We start from the raw sequence: 25705 nt of genomic DNA on the forward strand, positions 1-25705 counted from the left end.
TAGAGGTAGATACAAGAACACTTCATGACCAGACGGATAGATCAACAGATAGAAACAGTGGAATGTGGGCTCTTTGAGGATGGAGACTGTTCCTTGTTTGTCTTTATCTCTTTATGTGCCCAGTGCAGTACCTGGCTCAGAACAAAGCAACACCACTATCGGTGCCCCTGGCAGTTCAGTCCTATGATCTGGCAGTCACCTGAGGACATCAGAATGTGCCATAGTAGCTACCAAGGATGTACCTTGGTACAAGACTCGATGCTATAGCTGTGGAAGGGTAGGGAGGTGTACCCCATGACTTACATGTCCGGCATCCGTGAGCTCCACAGGACTGGAAAGACAATTTCCCAAACAATAGGATGCTCTGAATTCTTGGTAGCCCGGTATTAGATAGAGTGAGTGGCTTAAAAAGTTCAAATCCTACCTCTTACACTTATTAGAGGCATGGCCCTGGTAGGTCACTTACCCTCTGATTTCCTCAGTTTCCTCAAGTATAAAATTGGGATGATAATAACACCAACCTCATAGGATTGTTGGTGAGGGTCAAGTGGAATAATATTTGTAAAACACTTAGCACGGTTCCTGATTTGTAGTAGGCACTTAGTAAATGCTTATGCCATCCATTAACCTCTGTCTGCTTCAATTACCTCATTTATAAAATGAAAATAACAACTACCTTCCAGGGTTGTCGAGAGGATAAAATCAGATAACATATGTAAAGTCCTTTGCATGACCTCACAGTTCTAATATATTCCCTATCACGGGTGGTGGTCGTATTATTGTTTTTTGTTGTTCAGTCTTTTTCAGTTGTGTCCTACTCTTTGCGACCCCATTTGGGGTTTACTTGACAAAGATACTGGAGTGGTTTGTCATTAGCTTCTTCAGCTCATTTTTACAGATGAGGAAACTGAGACAAACAGTTAAGCAACTTGACCAGGGTCATACAGCAAGTAAGTGTCTGAGGCCAGATTTGAACTCCCTGACTCTAGACCACTTTGCAACCTAGCTGCCATTTTTATTTATTACTTGCAAATCCTCATAATTGTTCATCCTTATAAAAACAAGTTTGCCTAAGCAGAAAATCAAGCTCGCTAGATTTACTTATGACTTATGGTTCATGGAAACAGGTCCTTTGCTTTGAGTACGTAGGTGCATATCCACTGTGGATCTCATACATGAAACTGATGAGGTCAAGGTCACTCACTTATTTTTCTCTGCTGTCAAATCGGAATCAAGAAGCCTTTACCTCTTTCAATTACTCTCCCACCTTCTGTTATTTGCAATGAATGTGGGAGTAGCATCAGAACCATAATTCAAGAGTCGGAAGGGATCTAAGGAGACGCATAGTCCAACCCCATAATTTTATAGAGGAGAATATTCATTGCCTCTCTAATGAAAATGGAAGGAGTTATGTTCTAGGGCCTCAATGTGGTGTGGAGGTGACCTTGGCTTCTCAATGATTATGCTACTTGAATACAAAAGCTGCATAGTTCCTACCAAGCTGGAAAGACTGAGTTTGGGTTTGGTAATGGACTGTTATTGATTGTCCAAGCATCAGCCTAGCCAAGTCCAAAGAGGCTCGTGTCCATGTTAGCATCTGGTGATAATTCTTCTGGGCTACATCAGTCAGCTCCCCAAGATCATCCTCTGAGGCTTAGAGGGACTGAGCTCTATATTGCTAGAGGAGAAGAAGTACGTGCAGTAATGACACTGAGTATCCTGTAAGTGTTAAAGTGAAATGAGTACTCAGTAGGGGAAGCCCGGCCCCCAAGATTCATTCTGGTTTTGGAACTGCTAGAGTATTTCTCAATGCTGTGGTCTCCTTTTACACTCACTACTTATGAGGACAGCTTGACATACAAAAGGATGAGATTTCAACAGGTCATTTTGGAGTAGATTTTTATGTTCGACTGTTCTACATCCACGCCCTCGTTAGGTCAGTCTGACATAGCACAGAGCAGTACAATGCCAAAAACTCTTGGGTTTTTGAACGTCTGTTCATTTCACAGTATAGGCCACATAATGGATTTGGCAGGTATTGGAGGTGTGTGGGATGTAATGGCTCAATACTTTTGATTCCAACCCAGATCCTTAGAGTTCTACGAAGCTGGACACTTCTGGACTTTGTTAAAACGGAGAATGAAGCGGAACTTATGCTGATAGATATCTGGCTGTAGCCCAGTTTAGGTTAATAGCTCTGGGAAGCTCCGGTCACACTAGACAGCTGGCTCCTTATCACTTTATTATCTCCTGCTTGTTGTATAAACTAAGAGATATAAAATCAGAGAACTTTAGATGTGGAAAGGACTCACAGAACATCTTGTCCCACCCCCTGCCTCTTACAGCAAAAGGACCGGAGGCCCCGGGAGTTCCTGTGACTCGCTATTATCCTGCTATCCTAATAACCAGACCATGCCTAACATCGCTAGTCATAATTTTAAACTTGCACATAGGTGGAATCAGTAATGTCCATAGAGCTTTCCATGTTCATAAATCCGTCCTTCCTCAGTGTCAGAGCTGATAAATGTACTCTAATTCCTTACTGTCGGACCATCTTGTTTAACCGTCAGCCATCCTGCTCTCTGCCAGCTTCTCAAGGCCCTCCTTGCCCACTTGCTGGAGCTCTTTTTGCCCTGATTCCTCCCATACCCCACTATTCTCCACCTGACCCACTCGCTTCCCACCCCCTGCCCAAAGGTCAAAGGTTAAGGTGAAGGGTGCCCAGTTGGTAAGGTAGCTTCATAAAGTATGGGACAGGAAAAGTCAATGATCATGTAAATAGCAGGTAATGAAGGAAGGAAGGAAGGAAGGAAGGAAGGAAGGAAGGAAGGAAGGAAGGAAGGAAGGAAGGAAAGAAGGAAGGAAGGAAGGAGGGAAGGAAGGAAGGATGGAAGGGAGGGAGGGAGGTGGGAGTGTGAGGGAGGGAAGGTGGGAGGGAAGGAAGGAAGGAGGGAAAGAGGAAGGAAGGAAAGAAGGAAGGGAAGAAAAGTTAGGGAGGGAAGGAAGGAATTATTAAGTGGAAATAAGGAAGGTAGAGTTTGGGGTAAGAAGCAGTGTCTTAGGGTCACATTTGAGGAGGCATGCTAAGAAGGGTTGCGTTGTAAATAGGAGTATTCTATCAGTTACTTTTTTTTAACGAATCTAAGCAACTTCACAGGAAAAAAAAATCTAGTCAGCATTAAACCCTAAACTAATTCTTTCACTCTATATTCTCTTCCAAATTGCTTCATGATGTGGATAAACCCTCCAGCACTGCAGATTGCAACCCATCCATGCCTGTTCATCCTATGAACTCTTTTTCAAGGCCTCCCACAAGTTTACCCAGGGGGTCTACCCAATGTCCTGGGGACCATCCTTGCGGTTGTTGTTTTTGCCTTGATGTTGTAAGGATACCCATGCAGCACATAGGCTCTTTGTGGTTTGTCTCTTGCTCCTTCCATTTGACTTGCCCATCTTTTCAGCTCATACATTTCTCTGATGACATCTTTTCTTCTGGTTTCCTTTTGTAATTCCTTTTTTGCTCCTTAGTGTCAAGGCCTCTTTTTTATATGTATCCCTGGCCCCTAGCACAATACTTGGTACATTAAGTTCACTTTAAAAATGCCTGTTGATTCATTGATTATTAATGGAATATACATGTGTGTTTTATTATGTGTGACTCTGCCCAATCCAACAGCCATGAATTAAGAACTCACTATTTACAAACCAATCAATCTACAAGCATTTATTAAGGATTTACTATGTGCCAGGCACTGTAAAGTATTCTACTAGGTACTGACCATAAAAAAAATAAAATATAAAAACAGTCCCTGCCTCCAAGGCATTTGTTCCACTTATTTCATCTTACTTTTTCTTTCATTTAATGACATTTCATTCAGACATTTCCATATAATGATATGGTACCCACACTTGCCACTTTTTTGTTGTATCTTGTCGGTATAGCAGAGTTTGCTTAGTTTGGGGGGGTCGTATTTTTCTGTTTTTTTCCTAAATGGATATAAGACTCTTTTCAAGCAACAGTTTCACAGCTGTAACAGACCTGATAGACCATCTAATCTAATCCCTTCATCTTTAGAAAAAATAAGGTTTTATGTGACTTGGGGAAGATATCTTTTTGGCCATTTTCTCTGAAAACATTAAGTATTAGGCATGAATTGATCATCTGAATTTTGTTTCCAGGTGGCAAATGTCCATACCAGTTAGTCAGTCAGCTAGTATTATGAGGGTCCTAGGGCTCTAGGAAAGGTACCATGAGAAATATAAATATTTAGTTAGGCAAAGAGTATCACATTATCAACAGTGTGCCCGTGCTCATCTTGGTCCAGAAAGTATGCCCAGGATGCTGACCTTCCCTAGTCCAATTGCTCAGGACTCAGTTGTTATAAACTCTCCAGCACTTCAATTCCCAGTACAAGATTATACTGGGCACTTCCCCCAAAGTCCTTAGCCCAGGAAAATACTAAAGAGGAAAGGAGAAGAATCATCAACAGTGTTAACCCCACATCAATCCAGGCTAACCCATCTCCTTTACAGGGTGGCCCATTTCAAGTAGGGCTTGTTCTACACAACTGTATTTCATCGAACAATAAGATCTATAGCTCCAACCTTTGCTTGGTTCATTGAGGACCTGACTTTTAGGTTATCAACAGATAATTCATTATGGAATCCACTCAGACACAGCTGGGGAATGTTCATTTGAATATGACTTTTCAACAATTAACCACAGAGAGTCCCTGGAGATGAGCCTTCCTTCCTTTCACTCTTTTAATTTGGGAGAAAAGGAGTCAGGAGGGTGGGGAGGGATTGCTTTTCATAGCAATGCTAAGACCAACATCCTGCTTTTCATCTGTCAAAACAATGCTGACAGTTGATTTTCGTGATGGAAAAAGCTCTCAATTTATCATCTGATTCCAACTAAACCATTCATTCCCCTAGACCTTTTAAAATGTTCTTATAAATTACAGTGAGGAGAGACAGAGCCAGGCTCCCTTTAAACAACAACAACCGACCACCAAAAGCCAGTGCACCAAGAAGGATTTGGGCTTCCTTCAGCAGCAGTCAGGGCAATGTGGATTAAATACCTTTTTGTAACTAGCAACTATAATTATTCGGAAATTTTGAAGCCCTGTGATTTCTGACACAGCTGCATGAGTGAGCCCTTTTCCCACTGCAGCATCCATTGAGGGAGAGAAACACCATAATTCTATCCTTCCAATAACTACAATTTTATATTGGTAAATCAAGCATAAAATTGGTAGTTGAAATGTTTCCAGGAGTCTTTGTTTAGAAATACCTTTATTCATCTATATATTATCTTGGTCACTAGCTTTCTAACTGCTATCTCCCGACAGATAAGAAATTCTGTTTACTGTGTTACCATTACTGTATTCAAAATGTGTTGTTATCTAGTGTTTGTTGAGTGCTGTTAGAAATAACAGGGCCATAACTCAGCCTGACAAAATGGTCACAGGGTGACAGAGGTGATATTACTTGGCTGAGGCTGTTTGTGCCTCGAGTAATTTCTAATATTTGATTTTTTCAATGCAGGTATCATATCAACATTTCTTCACGTCCATCCTTTTGGAGCCAATATAGAATATCTTTGGTCATACATGCAGCAGCTGGATTCTAAGGTAAATAGTTTTTATCTAAAGGGCTTTCATTGCCTAAATGCAAAGTATCGTGATTGCTGACGGCAGGTGGACTCCGCATGAGGCCCCATTAGGGACATAATGGGGAAATGGGGCTTGTACGCTTCCCTCATTCCCAAATTCTTTGGCAGGCAGGCTGTCTTCCTTCACTTGCCTTTGTTTTTGTGGTAGAACAAACTGTTATCTGAAATGACAATGACTTTAAGCAGATGCTAAATTACTTGGGGAAGCTTGTGGGGAATGTAAAATGTAAGGTTAGTCAAGGGAGTCTCAAAGACAAGAGAGGAATCAGTCAAGGGCTCCCGTTAGGGCATCAGCCTTGGACCATGCTGGCAGGCCTCCCAGCTACGGGATTTCCACTGACTTCTAAAGGAACTTGATATGGTGAAAAAAAAAGCTTGCATTCTTTTAAAGCTACCAGAAACATTATATGGATTTTAAGAAAATAACTTAGGTCCTGAGTTATTTTATGTATTGTTGGCCAAGTTAAAAAGCATACCTACCTCCTCTCCTCCCGCTCTTCCTATCTTATAAACAAAGTTTGGTTTGTTTCTCTCTCCATTTTGATCCAGGTCAGTGCAAAGGGGATTTTGTGTTGTCTTCAGAGTTACACAGAAAGATACTCTCAGGATCTTGCAGAAGGGCAATTAATGGTCCTTTTTTGTTTTATTTAAATAATCAGGATCTTCCCACCACCACCACCCTCTTTCCATGGTGACATTTTTGATGTTGTCTCAAAGTTAAGACTTTTCTTGCTTCCTTGATGCCCTTGAATTTACTTTTTCTTCTAGTACATGAGGGTCCTACGAGTATAGTGAAGAAAGGAGCATGGGAGGGGGGGTTGACAGTGCTATGGGAAGGCCCATTGGTGCCAAACTGGTGCCCATAGAAGCCATGATAATAGCCAGAAGGCCAGAGAAGCAAGGCTGATTAGTGACTATAGAAGAGATGGAACTCAAAGATCCAATCTCTCGCCCCACTTAAGGTCACACAGTGAGCCAAGAAGTTGTGAACTGGGATAATTTTTTAGTCCTGTTTACATATTGGCCTTATATCACATTGCCATCTAGAGAGAATGTATTGTCATTTATGAAATGTAGAGAACCATGGACATTTGAACAGGAAGAGGAATAGTTCTTAATTGGAAGAGGAATAAATCATTGATGCAACTTTCTCAAGAAAGAAGGAGCTGTGACAAAGAAGGGAGGCCAGTTGTGGTCCTTGAGGGACCAAATACTCCAGCCACGAACACAAACTGAAAGCAGTAGGAAAATCCTTAAGAAAGCTGTCTATAGGAGACCATATCTCAGATACCTTGGTCTACAGAGAAAGATCCCAGACTCAAAAGTTCTCCAACCTGAAGCACACGCTAAAAATCTTGCCCAATTCTAATTATTATCAATGCAGTACTAGCTAATGCACCATTTATGCTTTGTTTTTAAGAGAGGCCATCTTATGTCTTAAAGCCATTAGGCTCTCTGTATGGGTCTGACCTTCTCCTTTAAAGAACACGGTCTAGAACCCTCTACCATTATTGTCAATAAAGAGTTTTCTTCAATGCTACAAATCCCTGACATTTTTATTTTTCCTGGCTGGGAATGGTGTGGAATGGGATAAGGTGAGATGGATGACCTGCCTCGAGGGACCTGATGGATTAGAAATATCTTCCTTGCTTGGAGTGAGGACACCCGGGTTCTAGCCTGTGCTCTAAAGATACTCAGTAAATTGAATAAGCATGAAGTCCTACTCTGGGACCCTCGACAGGTTAGGCCTCAGTTTCCTTAGCTATAAATATAAATCTATAATATATAAAATAATTGTATCTAATAATAATTATATATAATGATCATAGGATTATAGATTTAGAGATTTAGAGCTAGAAGGAAGATAGGAGGCCACAGAGTCGAATCTTCTATATATTGTTATTATATTACATATAATATAAATATAAATAAATTATAATTATAAATGATACATGAGGTCCCTCCTAATAGCCAAAATTCAAACAAACATTTGAATTCTGTTTCATGTGGCTGGAGGCCCTGTGGTAATTATTTTGGTATCTGCCCACAGTGCTAATCTTAATGATAGATAAATAGTCGGCATTCTCAAAAAAAAAATACTTATTGAGTTGAATAAGCATGAAGGTACAATACATACTGTAAGAATTTCACTTTCTTTTGTTTCAGTAAAGTATTGAGAGCTTCTTCTACCGTTTTTCTTCCGTTGATCCAGCCATTAGCATAAATACCTGGTATATATTAGGCACTTAATAAATGCTGGTTAATTTGACTTAATATCATTTTCCCTCATATCCTGAGTCTTTCTTTTCTTACCTTTCTGAAATCCTGAGAAGGAAGAGAAGCGTCTCTTAAAGGGAAGCCAGTAAGTAGTGTTTAGTGACAAGTGGTATTAACCAAAGAATCTACTTTTCCAAGAATTTCTGGGACCCTGTGCCTTCTACATCATTGGTATAAGTTAATATTTGTAAATGCCACAGTGGGTAGAGTGTAGGACTTTAAGTCAGGAGTACCTATGTTCAAATCCAGCCCTGGACATTTATGTGACAATGGGCAAGTCACTATATATCTCCCAGCCTCAGTTTCTTCATCTGTAACATGAAGGGATTGGACTCTGTGGCCTTCACGCTTCCTTCTAGCTCTAAATCTATAAGCCTATGATCATCATATTTTTCCCCTCAGGGAATAATTGAAATAATGATTTTTACTTCTATTGATGGTGGAGTGGTAGGGAATCTTCTTTCTCCTTTCCTATGCTTCTCAGTAGGTATGTTGCTTATTTTCAGGCAGAGTGACTTTGTGCAGTTTTCTCCATCTATCTCTGGGGATAATAAATTCGTTTAGAATTAGACCTTAGAAACTTGGTCTCCAGAAATGAGATTAGGTTAGGTGACTTGTCAATGGTAAGTCTAAGATCTAAGATAACTACAATCTAAGATAACTGAGTTGATGACAGCAGAGTTCCCAGGTGCCCTCACTGAGTTTGTTACCTAACTGAGGATGAACTGTAACCCAAGGTAATCTCCAAATGCCATTTCTAAGCCATTGCCAGGTGTCTTTGAAAAACTGTAGAAAAAAGATATGATGCCACGGGAACAGAAATCATCAAATGACCTGGTTTTCACAAAAGGAGAAAAAGGATGAAGTCTTTCAATGATCATTGAATTTGACTTTGCGTCCTAGCAAAATTCTGGAATATATTACTAAAAAGGCTGGTTATGAGTCCTTAGAAAGGGAAATAGTCATCACTAAGATATAGAGTAGGGTCGATTTAGAATAGATCAGACAAGATTACCGTGATTTCCTTTTCTGACAAGGTTCCTAGACTGGTAGAACAGAGTAGACATATAGTACACTTGGATTTCAGTGAGGTATCTGCCCAAATCCTTCATTAATACATTCGACATAAATGCAGAGGAATAGGGGCTAAATGGGAATATGCCTAGGTGAGTTTATAACTGGCTAATGACCAGTTGTGATTGATAGACTGAGGACAATCTGGAGGGAGGCTCTCACCCAAGGATTCCTCCTTAGCTTGGATCTTTTTACCCTTTTTTATAAATTACTTGGATGAAGGTGTATCTGGCCTACTTCTTCAATTTGAGAATGGCATAAAGTTGGGAGGGATAGGTAATACACTGGATGACAGAATCGGGTTCCCAAAATATGTGAGATGATGAAATTGGATAGGGATAAATATAAAACCCTCTACCTTCAAAAAATCAACTGGACAGGTACTGGATAAATGAGCAACAGTTCATATGAAAAAGACCTGGGAAAATAAGGGGCTGTAAGCTTTGGATGGGTCAACAGTGTGAGATGGCAGCCCCCCCCCCAAAAAATGAAAAAGAATTAATACCATCTTGGGCATCGTCATGTCAACTATTACTAAGTTTGTCTTTAGAAAGACAAACAAAATTAGGCTGCATGTGTATGTCTATTTCTCTCAAAGCTTGTGGAATATGCATATAACAATATGCATGGATGTTCATTGTAGACAATGAACTCAAAGATGGACAGACAGAAGAGGCTTTATATCTTTGGAGCAATTGCCTCTCATCCCTCCCTCCCTCCCTGGCTCAGGATGCGTATGTCAGCTAAAATTAGTCTCTGTATGTGTTAACCATAATATGAGAAAGGAATTTTCTTAATTGGATAGGTTGCAAATACAATAAGATAGGAGATGTATTAAAGTATCGATTGAAATTCTAGATCCAGGATATTATCTGTTTTTCCTCTATCATTAACATGACATGATTTAACATAATATTGCCCATAAAATACCAAGATAAGAAAAGTCCCATTATTCAAGATAGTGTCTGGATCAGGGTGCCTTGTCCTTGGTAGTCATAAACAGAAGAATGCTCCTGTTCAGCTTCATCTGGTCTTATAGTTGCTGATACAGAAAGGGGCATTTTGGATTAAGCATGCCTGTTATATCAGAGCATGAAAAGCATTATGGTAGGTTAAGCTCAGAGTGGGACAAAATGTCTCTCCTGATTGAGTCAATCCTGGTTTGGGGCCTTTCTCAGGTCTTGAGAGTTCAAAATGGTTTGGGGAGGGGTCTACAATCAGTAGAAAGCTGGTTTCCAGGATAAAAGAGCTGATGAGACATCTTCACTCTGTCCCACTCAGACATCTTGGATACTTACTGGGTTCAGGTCTGGCCACCACAATTTAAGAGTAGTGTGAACAATCAGGAACACACCCACCTAAGTACAACTAGGATAATTAAAGGACTGGAAACCAAACCGTGCCATGTGAAAAAGTGACAGTATTTTAGAAAGAGCATTGAATTGGAGTCCAAGTACTTATATTCAACGTGGCTGTGTGGCTTACCAGCCGAATGGCCTGGGATGAGTAACTTCAACATCACTGAGTCTCATTTTCCTCCTCTGTCAAAGCAAGGGGTTGCAGTAGATAATCTCTGAGGTCTCTGTGGTCCTGTGAGTCTGTGTTTTGCCTAGGGAAAAAATGGGGGGGGGAGAGAGAAAGACCAGAGGAGAATGTTTGGGAGAGGAAAATGGGAGAGAGAGAGAGGGACAGAGACAGAGAGAGAGAATAGATCGCTAAGTTCTGCAGAACACTTTGCACGTCTTATCTCACTCGGTCTTCACAACAACCCCGTAACGTAGGTGCCGTCATTCCTGTTTCGCAGCTGAGGAAACTGAGGCAAACAGATCCAGAGTCTAACTGTCTGAGGCTGGACTTTGAATTCCAGTTTTCTTTATTCTAGCTCCAGCCCTCTCTATCCATTATACCCTCTAGCTTTGTCATATTTGAAAAGCAGTTGAATGCAAAGGAGGATTAGACTAATTTCCCCTGCCCCCAGAAGGCAGAACTAGGCAAAATAGGCATAGAAGTTGCCGAGGTATATTTGAGCTCAATATGAAGAAAAATTGTATAAAAATAAAACAATCCAGAAGAACTAGGCTGCCTTCAGAAGATACTAAAATCTCTGCATTACTCAAATCCTTCAACTGGAGTCTTGTAGTGAAATAAAAAATGTCTTGGGCTTATAATAGAGAAATCTGTGTTCCGGTCCACCCTCTGACCCCACCTGAATTCTCTGAATTTCAATCTCCCCATCTATAAAATGGGGATGATACCTATGTACTTACCTTACAAGGTGTGTTTCTCTTTCAGTTCTTTTTTTATCCTCACCCAACTCTTCATATCCCCGTGTGTGGTTTTCTAGGCAAAGATACTGGAGTGATTTCCCATTTCATTTTACATATGAGGAAACTGAGGCAAACAGGGTTAAGTGACTTGCCTTGGATCATCCAGCTAGTAAAGGTTGGAGGTCAAATTTGAACTCAGGAAGATGAGTCTTCCTGACTCCAGCCCTGGCACTCTATCCTTGATAGGTAGAAAGCCTTATAAATAGGGGTTTTGTGGGGCTTAAATGAGATGATGGCTGTCGTAAATGCCAGGTATCATCATCATCATCATCATCATCATCTTTGTATTAGCCTTCTTTTTGGTGATGACTTCCTTCCCTGAGCCCTTCAAGCAATGTTTAACGAGCGATAAGGGATATACTGGTAAATATTTAACAATCAGGCTCTCTCAGGGGGAAAAAAACCTGTGTGCCCACACACTTTGAAGTTTGATCTGCAATATTAACATTTTCTTAAGTCTGGATAATCAACAGAACAACAAAGCCGTTGCTGATTTCTGAGGTGTAAATGCTAACGCTAAAAATTTGACAGTGGTTCTGCATGCCAGCATGTGCTGGCTCCACTCCACCTTCATATAGAAATATCAGTTATTAAGGAGATTAGTTCTAGAGAGTGTTGTAGGAGGAATAGAATTGGACCATATGGCTTCTCAAGTGCCTTATTACTCAGGAGTTTCTGTAATTCTGTGGTTCCATACCTTTCCTCAGAGATTCAATTGGATGATTTCATCTTATCTCAGATTGGCACTTAAATTTCGGAAGACAAGCAGGAAATTGTGCCCCTGAGGCAGGAAGAGCCTAATGCTTACTTCTCCTCATCAAATCTTTTTTTTCCCCTCAGTGAGGAGATTGCTATGTGAATATAAGCCCCAGAATATACCTTGGCATGGGAAAAGGGCCTGGCAAATATTTTGATGTAACAATATTGGCTACGTTTCTATAGACCACGATAATTTATGACACAATCCAGGTAGCAACCTTGGCAGGTGGGCAGTACAGGTTTTATTTTCCTTTTTTTTTGCAGATGAGGAAACTGATATGTTATATAGTGATGTTAAGTGACATCTGTCCCATGGTCATGTAGGTAGTAAGTTATGGAGACAGGATTTGAATCTAGATTTTTCTGACAAATTAAAAATACTTTCTACAACCCCATATTGCTTCTTCATCTATCTGGTGTGGTTCAGGAAAGTCAAAGGACTAACCACCATCTGTGGCCCTTTAAGGTTCTAAAAATGCTTAAATACACTTTCATCATAGCTGTTGTTCAGTTGTTTCAGTTATGTCTGACTCTTCATGACCCCATTTGGGGTTTTCTTGGCAAACACACTGGAGTGGTTTGCCATTTACTTCTCCAGTTCATTTTATGAATGAGGAAATTGGGTAAACAGGGTTAAGTGACTCAGCCAGGGTCATTGAGCTAGTAAATGTCTGAGGTCGGATTTGAACTCAGACAGTAGATAGATATGGGATTCTGCAGTCCCTTCATCTAAGAACTTTAATGGCAAACAAACCCAGGACAGAACCCTTCCTGTGCTGGTCAAGGCCTCATTTTCTAGTGTCCAAGATGTGTAGTCATTCCTAAATGGATTGAATCTCATGTCCTAAGTGATCCTGTACTGGGTGAGCTGCCCAAAGTCTGCCTGGAGTTTGTAAGGTTAAGCAGAAGGAACTGATGGATGGAGCTGTCACAGGTAGTTTTTATTAGAATGGAATATTTTTCTGGGGTATTTATATACTCATTTAGAAACATTTAGTATGTGTCAAATAGAAGCAACATGGTGTCATTGAGAGAGAGCTGGCCTTGGGGCCAGGAAGACCTAAGTTTAAGCCCTGCCTCTGAAAGATACTGGCTCTGTGACCCTAGGAAACTCAATTGAGTTCTCAGAGCTTTGGACCATCGGTGAGGGCTGGCTGCGTGTCGCCCCACAACACTCCTAAGGGTGGCCCCAACCAGATTAAAATAGAACTCCCATATGATTTTAATGTGTTGATATAGTGACAAAAAATAAATATATGAACATATGTGGGTTTTTAAATGAAGATGCAGCCCACAGTTTAGTGGCCCCTTTCTCTATCTGAGTTTGACCCCACTACTCTAGACACTTCTCTAAGTGTCTAGCTGCAGAAAAAATGCTTCCCTGCATTGATAGAGGGAGTCCCCTCATCCAAGGAATTCCCTTTGTCGATGAAGGGAGCAGCCAGGTGGCACAGTGGATAGAGCACTGGGCCTGGAGGCAGGAAGACTCATCTTCCTGAACTCAAATCTGGCCTCAGAGACTTACTGGCTGGGTGAACCTGGACGGGTCACTGTTTGTCTCAGTTTCCTCATCTGTAAAATGAGCTGGAGGAGGAAATGGCAAACCAGTTCAGTATCTTTGTCAAGCAAACCCAGATGGGGATCACAAAGAGCCAGGCATGACTGAAATGACTGAGCAACAGCTATGTCTATGAAGCCGACCAGTCTTTATCCCTTTGAGTCAAAGGACTCTGTACTGGACACTTTAGGGCATACAAAAATAAACAAAACATGCTCCCTGATCTCAAGTAGTTTATAATCAAGTAGGCGAGATAACACATGTATGCAAATAATTATAATACATAATTATAATGAACAGTAACAGGACAGAGTAGACAGAAAGATCTGAAAGGTAGTGACAATGATTCTTTTACTACTGATTTCATAAGGCTGTTAGGAGGAAAGCATTTTGTCAACCACCTACATATATGTACATACATGTGGACACATATGTCTATGTGTATATATATACATATATAGGGTGGCCCCAACCAGATTAAAATGGAGTATGTGTGTGTATGTATGTGTGTATACATATGCTTTTTCTGACAGGGTAGCTAGGTGGCACAGTGGATAGAACACTGGGCTTGGAGTCAGGAAGATCTGAGTTCAAATCCGACCTTACTGGCTGTGTGACCCTGGGCAAGTCACTTAACCCTGTTTGCCTCAGTTTCCTCATCTGTAAATTGAGCTGGAGCAGATGTGTATATATGTATACACGTGTGCATATATAGATTTTACATGCACACGCATGTATGTATAAGTGTATTGTGTGTGCTATGCATGTGTGTGTATGAAGTAGTTTCTTGTGTGTGTGTGTTTGATCATAAAGCCTAGCTTGGACATAATAATAGCAGCCTGGCATAGTGGATAAAGAAATGGCCTTGAATTCAGGAAAAATTTGCATCCCCAGCCCCAGCAGGACAAATAGAAAATGGCTTTTTCAAACGCTTGTTGATTTGAACTGAATTGCGTGCTAAATTATGCTCTATATATTTAGTACAATAAAAATTAGAGAGGGGAAGACATTCATGATTGCATTAACGATAGAACCAGGGATTCGGTGCCTACCTTAGATGTAACCTCTATTCCTTGAATAATTCCCATTTCTACGGCACTTTCCTTATAGCAATATGAGGCAGAGAGTGCAAGCATTTTGTTGTGGCTGTGGTGGTTATTGTTGCTAACTGGATTCCATCAGTGTAGGGAGCTTCCGAGAAGAGCTAACAATTTTCCAGTGCCTTAAGGTTGGCAAAGCACTTGGCACTATAGCATCTCACTCGATCCGATCCCCATAACTGTGGTGTGAGGCACATACTGTTATTTTATAATGAGAAAGCGGACTGAGAGAAGTTAATTGCCTAGCATCATACAGCTGCCTCCCGGGCAAGATTAGTACTTGGGTCTTCCTGGCTGCTTAACAGCATTCTATCCAGCACAGGACCTAGCTGCCTTCTGGTTAGGAAAATCCTTTTATCCTTGTATATCGGTAACTGCTCTACAATTTGGAAGTCTTAGAGGATGACCTTAGGTTCTGAGGTGACTTCCACAGTCAATGTGTATTAGAGTCATGACTTGAATACAGATCTTCCTAACAGAAGCTCTCTCTGTCTCTGCTGAGCCAAATTGCCTCTCAATTTTACAGAGCAGGGAAGTGATTCATTCATGGTCACCCAGCCGGAAAGTGTCAGAGGCAGGATTAAAATCCAAGCCTCCTGACTCCCAAATCCAACGGGGTTCCCTCCTCCCATTTATACCATTCTCACTCTAGTTTCAGCTAACAGTCCTCAGGTTTAAACTCCAGAGCTGGGCAGGACAGAAAACAGTTTCCACAAAAAGGAATTCTACCCTTGAACTTGACTTTGCCATTCACTGGTCTTGACTCGGCCCGGCTTTTGCCTTACAGGACCTAAAGGGAAAGAGGAAGGGGGGCTTCATGTTACTCAGCTTCCCCATGCCTGCCTGACTGACCTGGGGAGATCAGCCAGATAAGCTGGAAAATAAAATTGATTTATGTCTGCTCATGTCAATTTGTACATGTACTCAGAGGCCCCAGGCAAGCAGGGTTGGGGGGGGAAGGGGAGGGTTCACTCGATAAATCAAAAAATAAACCAAGCAGATCTTGTAAAATACCTCTGTGGCTTTTTGCCACATAAGCCCAAGAAAGTAGCAGGCATCTCAGTTTCTGAGAGCCTAAGCCCCATGCTCATGGTTTTATTTAAAATTATAACAGATAAATCCGACCCAATACATCGATGCTTTGTCTTTGGGAATTTTAAAGTAAAGGGGTGATGGGTGGGGGGGCGGGGTCACTGAGAGCATCAAAGACAGCTCGAGCAAATGCCACCAACAGCTTGAAACAAAAACCAACTAGGTGATAGAAAGATAAAAACTTATTTAGAACAGAAATCCCCTCCTTCTCACATCCCGAGTGCACAAACTATAGGGAAATGAGCTTACAGATGCCCCCAGCACCTCTCTCCCACCCGAATCCAAGGGTTCCACCGAGTTTCATTTTCCACATCTGTGACATCCTCCTCCCAGAATCCCTAAGGGGCCTGTCAGACCATGTCTTATATGAAGGAGCTGATGCTAAACTCACCAACCGCCAGACCCAGGGTTTCCCTCAGCATTGCCTGTGTCTTCTAGGAGGGTCGTGGTCTTTTGTGTCAGATGCTGCTGTTCTCAGAGACTGAAGTGGCCTTGGGTGGGATGTAAAGGAAACAGATCAGTGGTTGGTAAATTATTGATGTGGTGTAAAGGGGAAAGGCATTGGGAAGAGCTACAGATTCTGTTCAAATAAAGAAATGCCAGCTGTGGGGCAAGAAAAAAGACCAGAAATAAGGTATCAAAGACAAAAGGAAAACCTGAGAAAATCTAAATGGTGCTCGCTCATGGTGAGGTGGATATAGTCGGGAAGACCTGCGCTCAAATCCGGCCCTTGGACACTTGCTAGCTGTGTGATCCCGGTCAAGTCACTTAACCTCTCTTTGCCTCAGTTTCCTCATTTGAAAAATGGAGACAATGGTGAGAATAAAAATGAAATAACAATTGTAAAGTGTCTGACACATAGTAGGTACCATATAAATGTTAGCCATCATTATTATCACCACTAATAATAATGATAACTAACATTTATTATTTTTATTATTTATTTACTATTATTAATAACTAGCAATGATTTGCAGAGCACCTTCTGGATGTTATTTCTGAGGCCAGCCTGACCCATTGGTGCCTCTGAAGGACTGATGAGGGCATTTTCGAATGCTACTTGACTTGGAATAATAGAACTTTCCAAATGGAACTCTCCATCACCTGGTCCTACTCCTCCATTGTACAGGTGAAATAGCAGACCTGTAGAGATGGGCCTGTGACCAGTTTAAGGGACTTGACCAAGGTCACACCTTTAGGGTGGCAGAATTAGGGGCCCAGGCTTGTGTTTGCTTGGATCTGCTCCTGACTGAGCTTCCTACTTCATCCCAGTGAAGCTTTAGAAAAACACGCCTCAGAGCAGATAAAGAGTGAGTTTGAAAAGCACATTCTTCCCTAACTCTGAAGGGCAGCGTTTTACTTCTTTGCTACAAAAGGGTTGACTCAAGTGTCAAAAGGCAGCTTGCTGTGAATTGGAAAGAACATTTGACTTGGCTCTCCAAGCTCCAGGTTCAAGTAGCAAGTGACACCTCCTTATAGCCTAAAGATGTTTCCTTTCTTCAGACTGTCTGACATCTCACCATTTAGTTACCAGTAAGCTTTTTTAAATAGACTTTAAAAGATATATCAGATTCCATGCCATCTTGGGGAGGGGGCGGGGGAAGAAAATCTGGAACTCAAAATCGTGTGGAACTGAGTGTTGTAAACTAAAAATAAAAAATCTTAATTTAAAAAAATAAATAAATATACTTTAAGACTTTGGGGGAAATTGTGCTGTAGACCCTGAAAAGCATTCTGTGTAAATAACACTATGCTTCTACGCTAAGGCAGAATAGTAGAGAGGATAGAAACCTGGCCATGGAGTCAAGAAGACTTGGGTTCAAGTCCAGCCTATGCCATAGGCTGGTTGTGTGAGTCTGGACACCTCCTAGTTGTTATTGTTGTTCAGACATTTTTCAGTTGTGTCTAACTCTTTGTGACCCCATTTGGGGTTTTCTTGGCAAAGATACTGGAATGGTTTGCCATTTTCTTCTGCAGCTCATTTTACAGATGAGGAAACTGAGGCAAACAGGGTTGAGCGACCTGCACAGGGTCATACAGCTGGCAAGTGTCTGAGGCTGGATTTGAACTCAGGAAGATGAGTCTTCCTGACTCTAGGCCCAGCATTCTATCCACTGTAGCCACTAGCTGCCCCCCAGCAACTTTTAAGATTGTAAGTTACAGATCCGAATTGGGAGAGCAAATTCCCTATACCAGTGTAATCACAGATCCAATCTGAAAACAAAAAAAGAAAGAAAATGCCACTGTACCCTACACTCAGGGACAGTGCAATTTCTACCAACACAGATTCTAATCCCTCCATTTCTTGAATTTCTGTAGGAAAAAAAAATCATCATCTATTGTCCACCCTTCTGTTAATGAGGCTCTACAGTTTGGGTTGGTCAATCAACAGACTTTTGAAAAGTACCTTCTGTGTGCCATGATGCACTGTTATAATGCTGGGGAATATGGAGATGCCCTCAATGAGCTTACATTCTACATACAAGTAAATACAAGCTGTACGCAAAATAAATGCAAAATCTTTCAGGGAGCAGCCCCCGCATCCCTCAGATCAGAGTGTGTGCTTGAGCTGAACTTCAAAGGAAGCTCTAAAGATGGGGGTGAGAAGGGAAGGAAACCCAGGTATGGGGCCCAGCCCTGGCAAAAGCATAAAGATGGGAGGTGGTATACAAGGTAGAGTGACTTAGGCCAGGATGGCTGAAATGTAAAGTGCATGATGGGGAATAATACAAGTCTGGAAAGATCAGATGGGACTGACTGAATGCCAAACAGAGAAGTTTCTATTTTATCCTAGAGGTAAGAGGGACCCAAATGGCAAACACATCACCAGTCTCTGGACCTGTGCTTGAAGTCTTTCCAACTTGGGACATCTGCCTGAGCTGATAGTGGGGCCAACCTAATTGAGAACCCAAAGGTCACCTCCACACCACGATGGAGCATTGGAGAAGGACTACAATGGAAGCTCCCATATGCATGCGCCCTAAAACTTTAAAATAGATCTATCATATTTCAAAGCCTATTTCTTTTTTAAATTTACGTGAACTGAACCTTATTTAACTGCATATTCTAGAGTGAATTTTCCCTTAAAGGATCAGTCAGTTTATAAGTATGTATTAAGTGCCTACTATGAGCCAGGCCCTGTGCTAAGTACTGGGAATACCTAGAAATGCCACTGGATGTTCACAGTCTAATGGGGGAGACCACAGGGGTTATCCCATCCACCCCCCCCCACTTTACAGAGGGGGAGATAGAGACCCAGAAGTCTGTCCAAGTTTACCCCCATAGCAAGAGGCAGAGCTAGGATTCAGATCCAGGTCTTCTGAGTCCAACTTTGGTGATATCTCACTGTACAGCACTGCATCTTTCACCTCTTCCTTGTCTCTACTACATATCGAAGTTCCTTTGGAAATGAATGTCTAGACGTGGGCTGTCCAACAACAGGGTACTACAGACGAGTGCAGTCCTTCATGCAGTAGCTTTCAGCCATGATATTGATTTGGGCTGACCCTTCCATAGACCCTTGTGAACAAGAGCAAATGTTTGTTAGACTGCTGGGCAAGGTGAGTGAGACCAGCTGAGGACATGATTCCCATTTGCAGGATAGTCAAGTCAATAATCATTTATTAAGTGCCTACTATGTGCCAGCACTACTACTACTACTACTACTACTACTACTACTACTACTACTACTACTACTACTACTACTACTACTACTACTACCACTATGTAATAAGCACTGGGGATAGAAAAAGAAGGCAAAAGCACTGTACCTGCCCTCAAGGAGCTTACAGTCTAATGGGAGAGAGACAACGTGCAATCGACTTATATACAAACAAGATATATCCAAATTGGAGATAATCTTAGAAGGAAAGCACTTCTTACAGGTGGTAGGGTTTTAGCTAAGACTTGAAGGAATCTAGGAAAAAAAGATGAGGAAGCATAACATTGCAATCGATCAATCAACCAACATTTATTAGGTGCCTACTGTGTGCCAGGCACTATGCTAAGTGCTGGGGATACAAAAAGAGGCAAAAAACAGTCTCTGTCCTCAACGAGCTCACATGCATACAGATATATACATGATAATTTTAGGAAATAATTAACAAGAGTAAAGCACTATAATTAAGTGGGGTTGGGGAAGGCTTCCTGTAGAAGGTGGAATTTTAATTGGGACTTAAAGGAAGCTGAGGAGGTCAGTATTGGGAAGCAGAGAAGGAAGAGAATTATAGGCATGGGGGACAGCCAGAGAGAATGCCAGGAGCCAAGAGACAGAGGGTGGAACAGCCAGGAGGCCATTGTCATTGGATTGAAGAGTACAGGTTGGGGAGTAAGGTGTAAGAAGAATGAAAAGGTAGAAGGAGGCTAGGTTATAAAGAGCTTTGAATTCCAAACAGAGCATTTTGTGTTTGTTCCTGGAGGCAAGTGGAAGCCAGTGGAGTTTGAGTTGGGGGCGACAAATCACTTTGGTTGCTGAATGGAGAACGGACTGGAGTGGGGAAAGACTTTGAGGTAGGCAGACCCCCCATTAGGCTATTGCAATAATCCAGGCACGAGGTGATAAGGGCCTACCTCAGAGTGGTGGCAGTATCAAAGGAGAAAAGGAGGTATATAGGAGTGATATCACAGAGGTGAAATCCGTGGGCCTTGGCGACAGTTTGGATATGGGAAGTAAGAGATAGTGAGGAATAACAGGATGACTCTTAAGTTGTGAATCTAAGAGACTGGGATGCTGGTGTTGCCCTCCACGGTAATAGGGAAGACAGGAGGGAAAGGCTTAGGGGGAAAGATAATGAGTTCTGTGAAAACATAGTCATTAAATTGAATGTCTTGTCCAAGGAACAGTAAGGAAGCCATGGAAGGGAGCTAGATGTAAGAAGATAGGAAAGGTAGGAAGAGGTCAAACTAGACTAGAAAAATAAGACTATGAAATAGGACTAAAAATAATATAGAAATATATAAAAATAATACTAGGACTAAAATAGAAAAATAGACTAGAGGGGGAAGAGAGGCTATTGCAGTCCAGGTGTGAGGCGATGAGCTAATAGCAAGCTAGCCTCCTCATGACTCCTAAAACTTTAGCTTTGAGTGGCTTGCCCTGTAGCCAGCCAAATTAACTGGCCACAGCTGTCATTCGGGAATAATGAATTGGAACACATGTCATAGAGTGGAACCCAAAGGGCATGAGTTCAAATTCCTCCTCTGACACCATCAATGTGACCTTGGGCAAATCCCTTTAGTTTGCTTATCAGTGAAATAAGGTGGCTGTACTAGATATTCTTGAAGGTTCTTTCTCATCCTAGATCTTTGAATTACATGTTGTTTTAGGGTTAATGACCTGATTCACATGCTGTTTGTCTCATTAGAAAATATATCCTCAACTCATTCCTTGACTTCCTTCCATATTAAGGAGAGATCCATTTGCTCCAACCAATTTTTCTCCCTTTCTCCTAGATATCGGCAAATGAAATTGAAATGCTTTTGATGAGGCTGCCACGCATGTTTAAACAGGAGTTCACAGGCGTTGGAGCAACACTGGAGAAAAGGTGGAAGTTTTGTGCCTTTGAAGGAATTAAAACCACCTGACTGTGAACAGCAAACGCCCTCTTGTTGAGAAGCAACCATTGTACCACGTGGGCAGGGCGAGGCAATCTGAGAGTGAGATCTTTGGAGTTTGGCACATGGTGTTACATTCACAGAGCCATCAAGGCCTAATTTTAGTTCCATCTGTGGTGTTCTCTTGTGAGTGGAAATGTAATTGTGCACCAGTTCCTTAAAAATAAATTTTTTTTAAAAAAAGTTTCATACTGTGACAGAGCCGTTTCCTATGAAAACCAAACAATGACACCACATTAATAAGGATGGAGAGGTTTTCAAATCTGCAACATCTGAGTAAATCTCACTGAGCGAAACATTGGAGGGGGGCATGGACTGACCGTGGTTGTTGCTAAGCTACCCAGAAATGTAGATGTAATGTATAGTTGAGCTCATTAAATGACATTTTCCTGGAAGTCTATCTTTCTGTTTTAGTATATAAGTAATTTTACAGTGAGGAAAAAAAATCATACCAAAAGAAAACTTGAATATGTGTCCTAATAGTTAATGTATTTTGTAAATTAAGTTATATGCTATTCCAGGGATTTTTGCCTTATTCAAAGAGGCCTAAAATGTGATTGGACTCCTTAAGAATGCTCTATCAAGAATATTATTTTTCTAAGGTAACAATTCTCCATCATAAGTTCTTTTAACATGGATTGCATAACAGTTTTCATAAACATTGTAAATAGAGGGGGAAAAAACAAACCAGTGACCCTGTCTTGTACTTGGTATGTTACATTCAGGTTTATGCATCAAAATAAATATTCAGTTGCTTTACTGTTACAGATTTTATAGCAAAGATATTAATTTTTTTCAATAAATATGACTTCTACCATATTGGTTTTACAAGCAATCCCTCTGATGTTTCTTAGTTTTTCCTGTTTGAAAATGTATGATTTCTTAGACTCAGTTGCTTAGCCCCACCCTGATCCTAGCACCTTCTCATTTTACACATGAGCACTGTACTAAGGGAGATAACATTGGCTCAAATTAGAGAAAATTACATTTTTTAGAGTAGGAAGTGCCAAGATGGAAGATTATGCATTTGTTAAATAGAGCAGATATTGTTTAAAAATATCTAGACAAAGCAGCCAGATTTAACCAACATAAATTTCACATTTGTTCAGTGGTCTGTCAGATCATTACAATGCAACCAATTAGTCACTCTTATTAACTCACAGATAATCCTTTTGTGCATCACTTTGGATAAGAGATTAAAGAATTCGCATTTGGCCCAGCATATTAGCACTTGGAGGAAAAATTTTCATCCATCAATTCAACAGTCAACAAATATTTGTGGCGCAATGTGCAAAGCACCATAGGATGTACAAAGAAGTCCTGCCCTCAAGGAGCTTCCAGTCAAATATATGAGATATAAAACTGTGACAGATTCCTGACAAAAGAGAAAATGTGAAAGTTCAGTAATACAATTTCAATACAAATTATATGCTTCGAGACTTTAGAAAGAGGCCATATTGTGGGAAAAAAAATCATTAGACTTTGATTACACCACTCCTTAGCTGATACTTGCCAGCTGGGTGAGCTTATGTCGGTCACTTAACCACTCTAAGCCTCAGTTTCTTCATCTTTAAAATGGGAATGGCAATACTTATAACTCCTACCTCACAGGGTTGTTGTGAGAATCAAATTAAATGATGTCGATGAAGAACTTTTAAAGGAATATGGTGAATATACACAACACCAGTTATTATTCCTCAGACACGACTTTAGGAAAGGTTTTTTAAAGGAGATGGCATTTTAGTTGAAACTTGGAGGATGTTTAGAAGATGGACAGATGGAGATGGGAAGAAGGTTATTCCCGGAAGAAGGAACACCAGAAGCAAAAGTACATGGTGAATAAGCCAATTTGGCCACCATGGAGAGAGCAAAAATTTGGACATGGGGGCAGGGGATGGTTTAAGGCCAAATCATGGACAATTTAAGTATTTGAATCTTTCTGCACCCCAATTTTTCTCTCTTATGTGTGTAAGAGCAATGAATAAGGACAATCTGAAATGAACTGATTAACCTCAAAAGTGTCTCTTTCAAGACTACAGCTGTACTAAGAATATTTTTCCAAACACCAAACAGATGCAGTGCCTTCCCAAAGTACTGATTTCATCATAATCGTCAAGCAACATTTACTGAATCCCTGGTTACTGAACTCTAGCATGCTAACTGCTCACTGGATATGACTCAGTCCTTTAGAAACTTGCAAAGACATTGACCATTTTGGTCACTACTACTGTGTACAAGGTTAGGAAGGAGGAAGCATTTATTGAGTGCCAACCATGTGCCAGGCCCTGTGATAAACACTTTTACAAATAATATCTCATCCCATCCTCACAGCAACCCTGGGAAGCAGGAGCTATTATTTTACAGTCGAGGAAATCAAGGCAGACAAGTTAAATGACTTGCCCAAGGTCACACAGCTAGTAAATCAATTACCCAGAAAAGGCAGCCCCTGTTGATTCATGTCTTCACAAATGGGTGCTGGCCCGCTCATTTGACACCCATGCCACTGTGTTAATTACCCAGGGAAGGAATAAAATGAGTTAGGCGGAATATCTGAATTGACCACTACATGATGGTCATCCCACTGGCCTCATGAGTTACTTTCTCTTTGATCATGGACTAAGAGCCAAGGAAAATTGGGAGAGCCACTGAGGGATGTCAGTTCCCCATCTCAAACTCGTGCATGAGCTCAGAGAAAAGTCTCAGAAATTGTAGATCTTTTCTCTTCAATGTCCTTGTTTCTTCTGCAGGATTGAAACAGAGGCTATGCTGGCCTCTGATTGCCTCACTCTCTAAACCAGGCTCCCAAGCTTGACCTATAGTGTTCGGGCTACCATTGGTCATGGTGTCTGACATGGTTCCCCAGTCAATGGCCACTCCCATACTCTCCCAGCAGGCTTAAAGGCAAGATCACAAGTGGAACAGCAATGAGAGAAGAACACAGAAGCAGAGGGCAAGCATCCATTCATCCTATCATGTGACTTCTGAATGAGATACTGAACGAAATGGGAGAAGTAATGATTATCCTTATATTGAGCCAAAAATTGTCTACCTCTAATTTACATTTGTCCTGGCTCTATTCTCTGAAGCCATGAAGAATTAGAGGCAGCTATTCTGTCCCTCCAATCATCTCTTCAGACTAACTATCCCCATTTCTTCTAGCCCACCCACTTATTTCACGATGCAATACCCTGGTTGCTCTCCTGATTACCCTCTATCTTATCAATACTTATATTTCTCTGATTCTGTGATTCCATTAATATAGTTACCCATGTCATTGGCACTGATCACAACCCATCTGGAGATTGTCATATATGTGTGATTGTCACATATATTGTGATTGTCACATGTATGTGATATACCACTCATACCTTTCCATAAATTCTCTAGAGAGGAGCATGCCCTTATTTGGCTCTTTTAATATTTCGCAGATAATAGTGCAGTATGAGGACTGTCCATCTATTATTCCTCATTCATGCTTCATGTCTGACCCAGCTCCTTTGACTCTCTGTTAAGATAGTCGATATCATTTTTATAAAACACTCAATGTTTTCCAACTGTTTTATTCAAAAAACATTCATGCTACACAGGGATGAGGATTCTGAGTAATGATACACAGGTATAAAGCCATTGGTCTCCATTTCTTTGTCTCCAAAATAGTTTCTGTATATTTTCCCATATAATTTACAATACATATTCCCATATAATTTATAATTTTATGCCATTCTCTGCTGGGCCTACCTTCAGATAGAAGTCAGGAAGCATCGATATAGATATAGATTAGATATAGTTATAGATATGATGACTTGGATGAAAGATCTTTTCAGGTTTTTCATGAAATTTTTTTCTTTCTTCATCCACTGCAAAAGATATTGGTGCCTAATCTGCAATTATGTTCATACTTTAACAATGAAATCAACATCAACAGGTTCTTTCTTGAGAACCCATGAACAGTCCTATTTAGCTAATTATCTTTGTCTGGTTTTCTGGTTTCATTTAGACTGAGAATATCAATACAATTGTCCAGTTCCTCCTATTTCATAGCAACATATCAGTCGTTAGACAAAACACTCATGCTCAAAGTATGAAAAGTTAAACTAACATTTATAGCTAGTCTCAAATTCTTTAATTCTTGCCACCTTTTGTCCCCTTTTCCATTGTATTTTCACTATCACTGGAGAAGAGATAAATTTGAGGACAATTTTGCATTATCTGTTTCATGAGTCGCCACGGC

General features: G+C 40.9%; 1 protein-coding gene across 6 annotated transcripts in view; it reads left to right on the forward strand.

Moving 5' to 3' along the window:
- ENOX1 (ecto-NOX disulfide-thiol exchanger 1) overlaps positions 1–22307 on the forward strand; it is a 706159-nt gene extending 683852 nt beyond the window's left edge. For 3 of the 6 annotated variants that reach the window (XM_036757461.1, XM_036757462.1, XM_036757463.1), the window contains 2 exons: positions 5548–5633; positions 21313–22274. In XM_036757461.1, the coding sequence (XP_036613356.1) occupies positions 5548–5633; positions 21313–21444 (218 nt within the window). In that variant the 3' untranslated portion in view covers positions 21445–22274. Of the gene's footprint in view, positions 1–5547; positions 5634–21312 lie in introns of all 6 variants that reach the window. The other 3 variants (XM_036757464.1, XM_036757466.1, XM_036757465.1) reach the window with 2 other exon arrangements.
- The last annotated feature ends 3398 nt before the right edge of the window (positions 22308–25705 follow it).

This window comes from Trichosurus vulpecula, chromosome 4 (assembly GCF_011100635.1).
Source record: "Trichosurus vulpecula isolate mTriVul1 chromosome 4, mTriVul1.pri, whole genome shotgun sequence".
Taxonomy (NCBI): Eukaryota; Metazoa; Chordata; class Mammalia; order Diprotodontia; family Phalangeridae; genus Trichosurus; species Trichosurus vulpecula.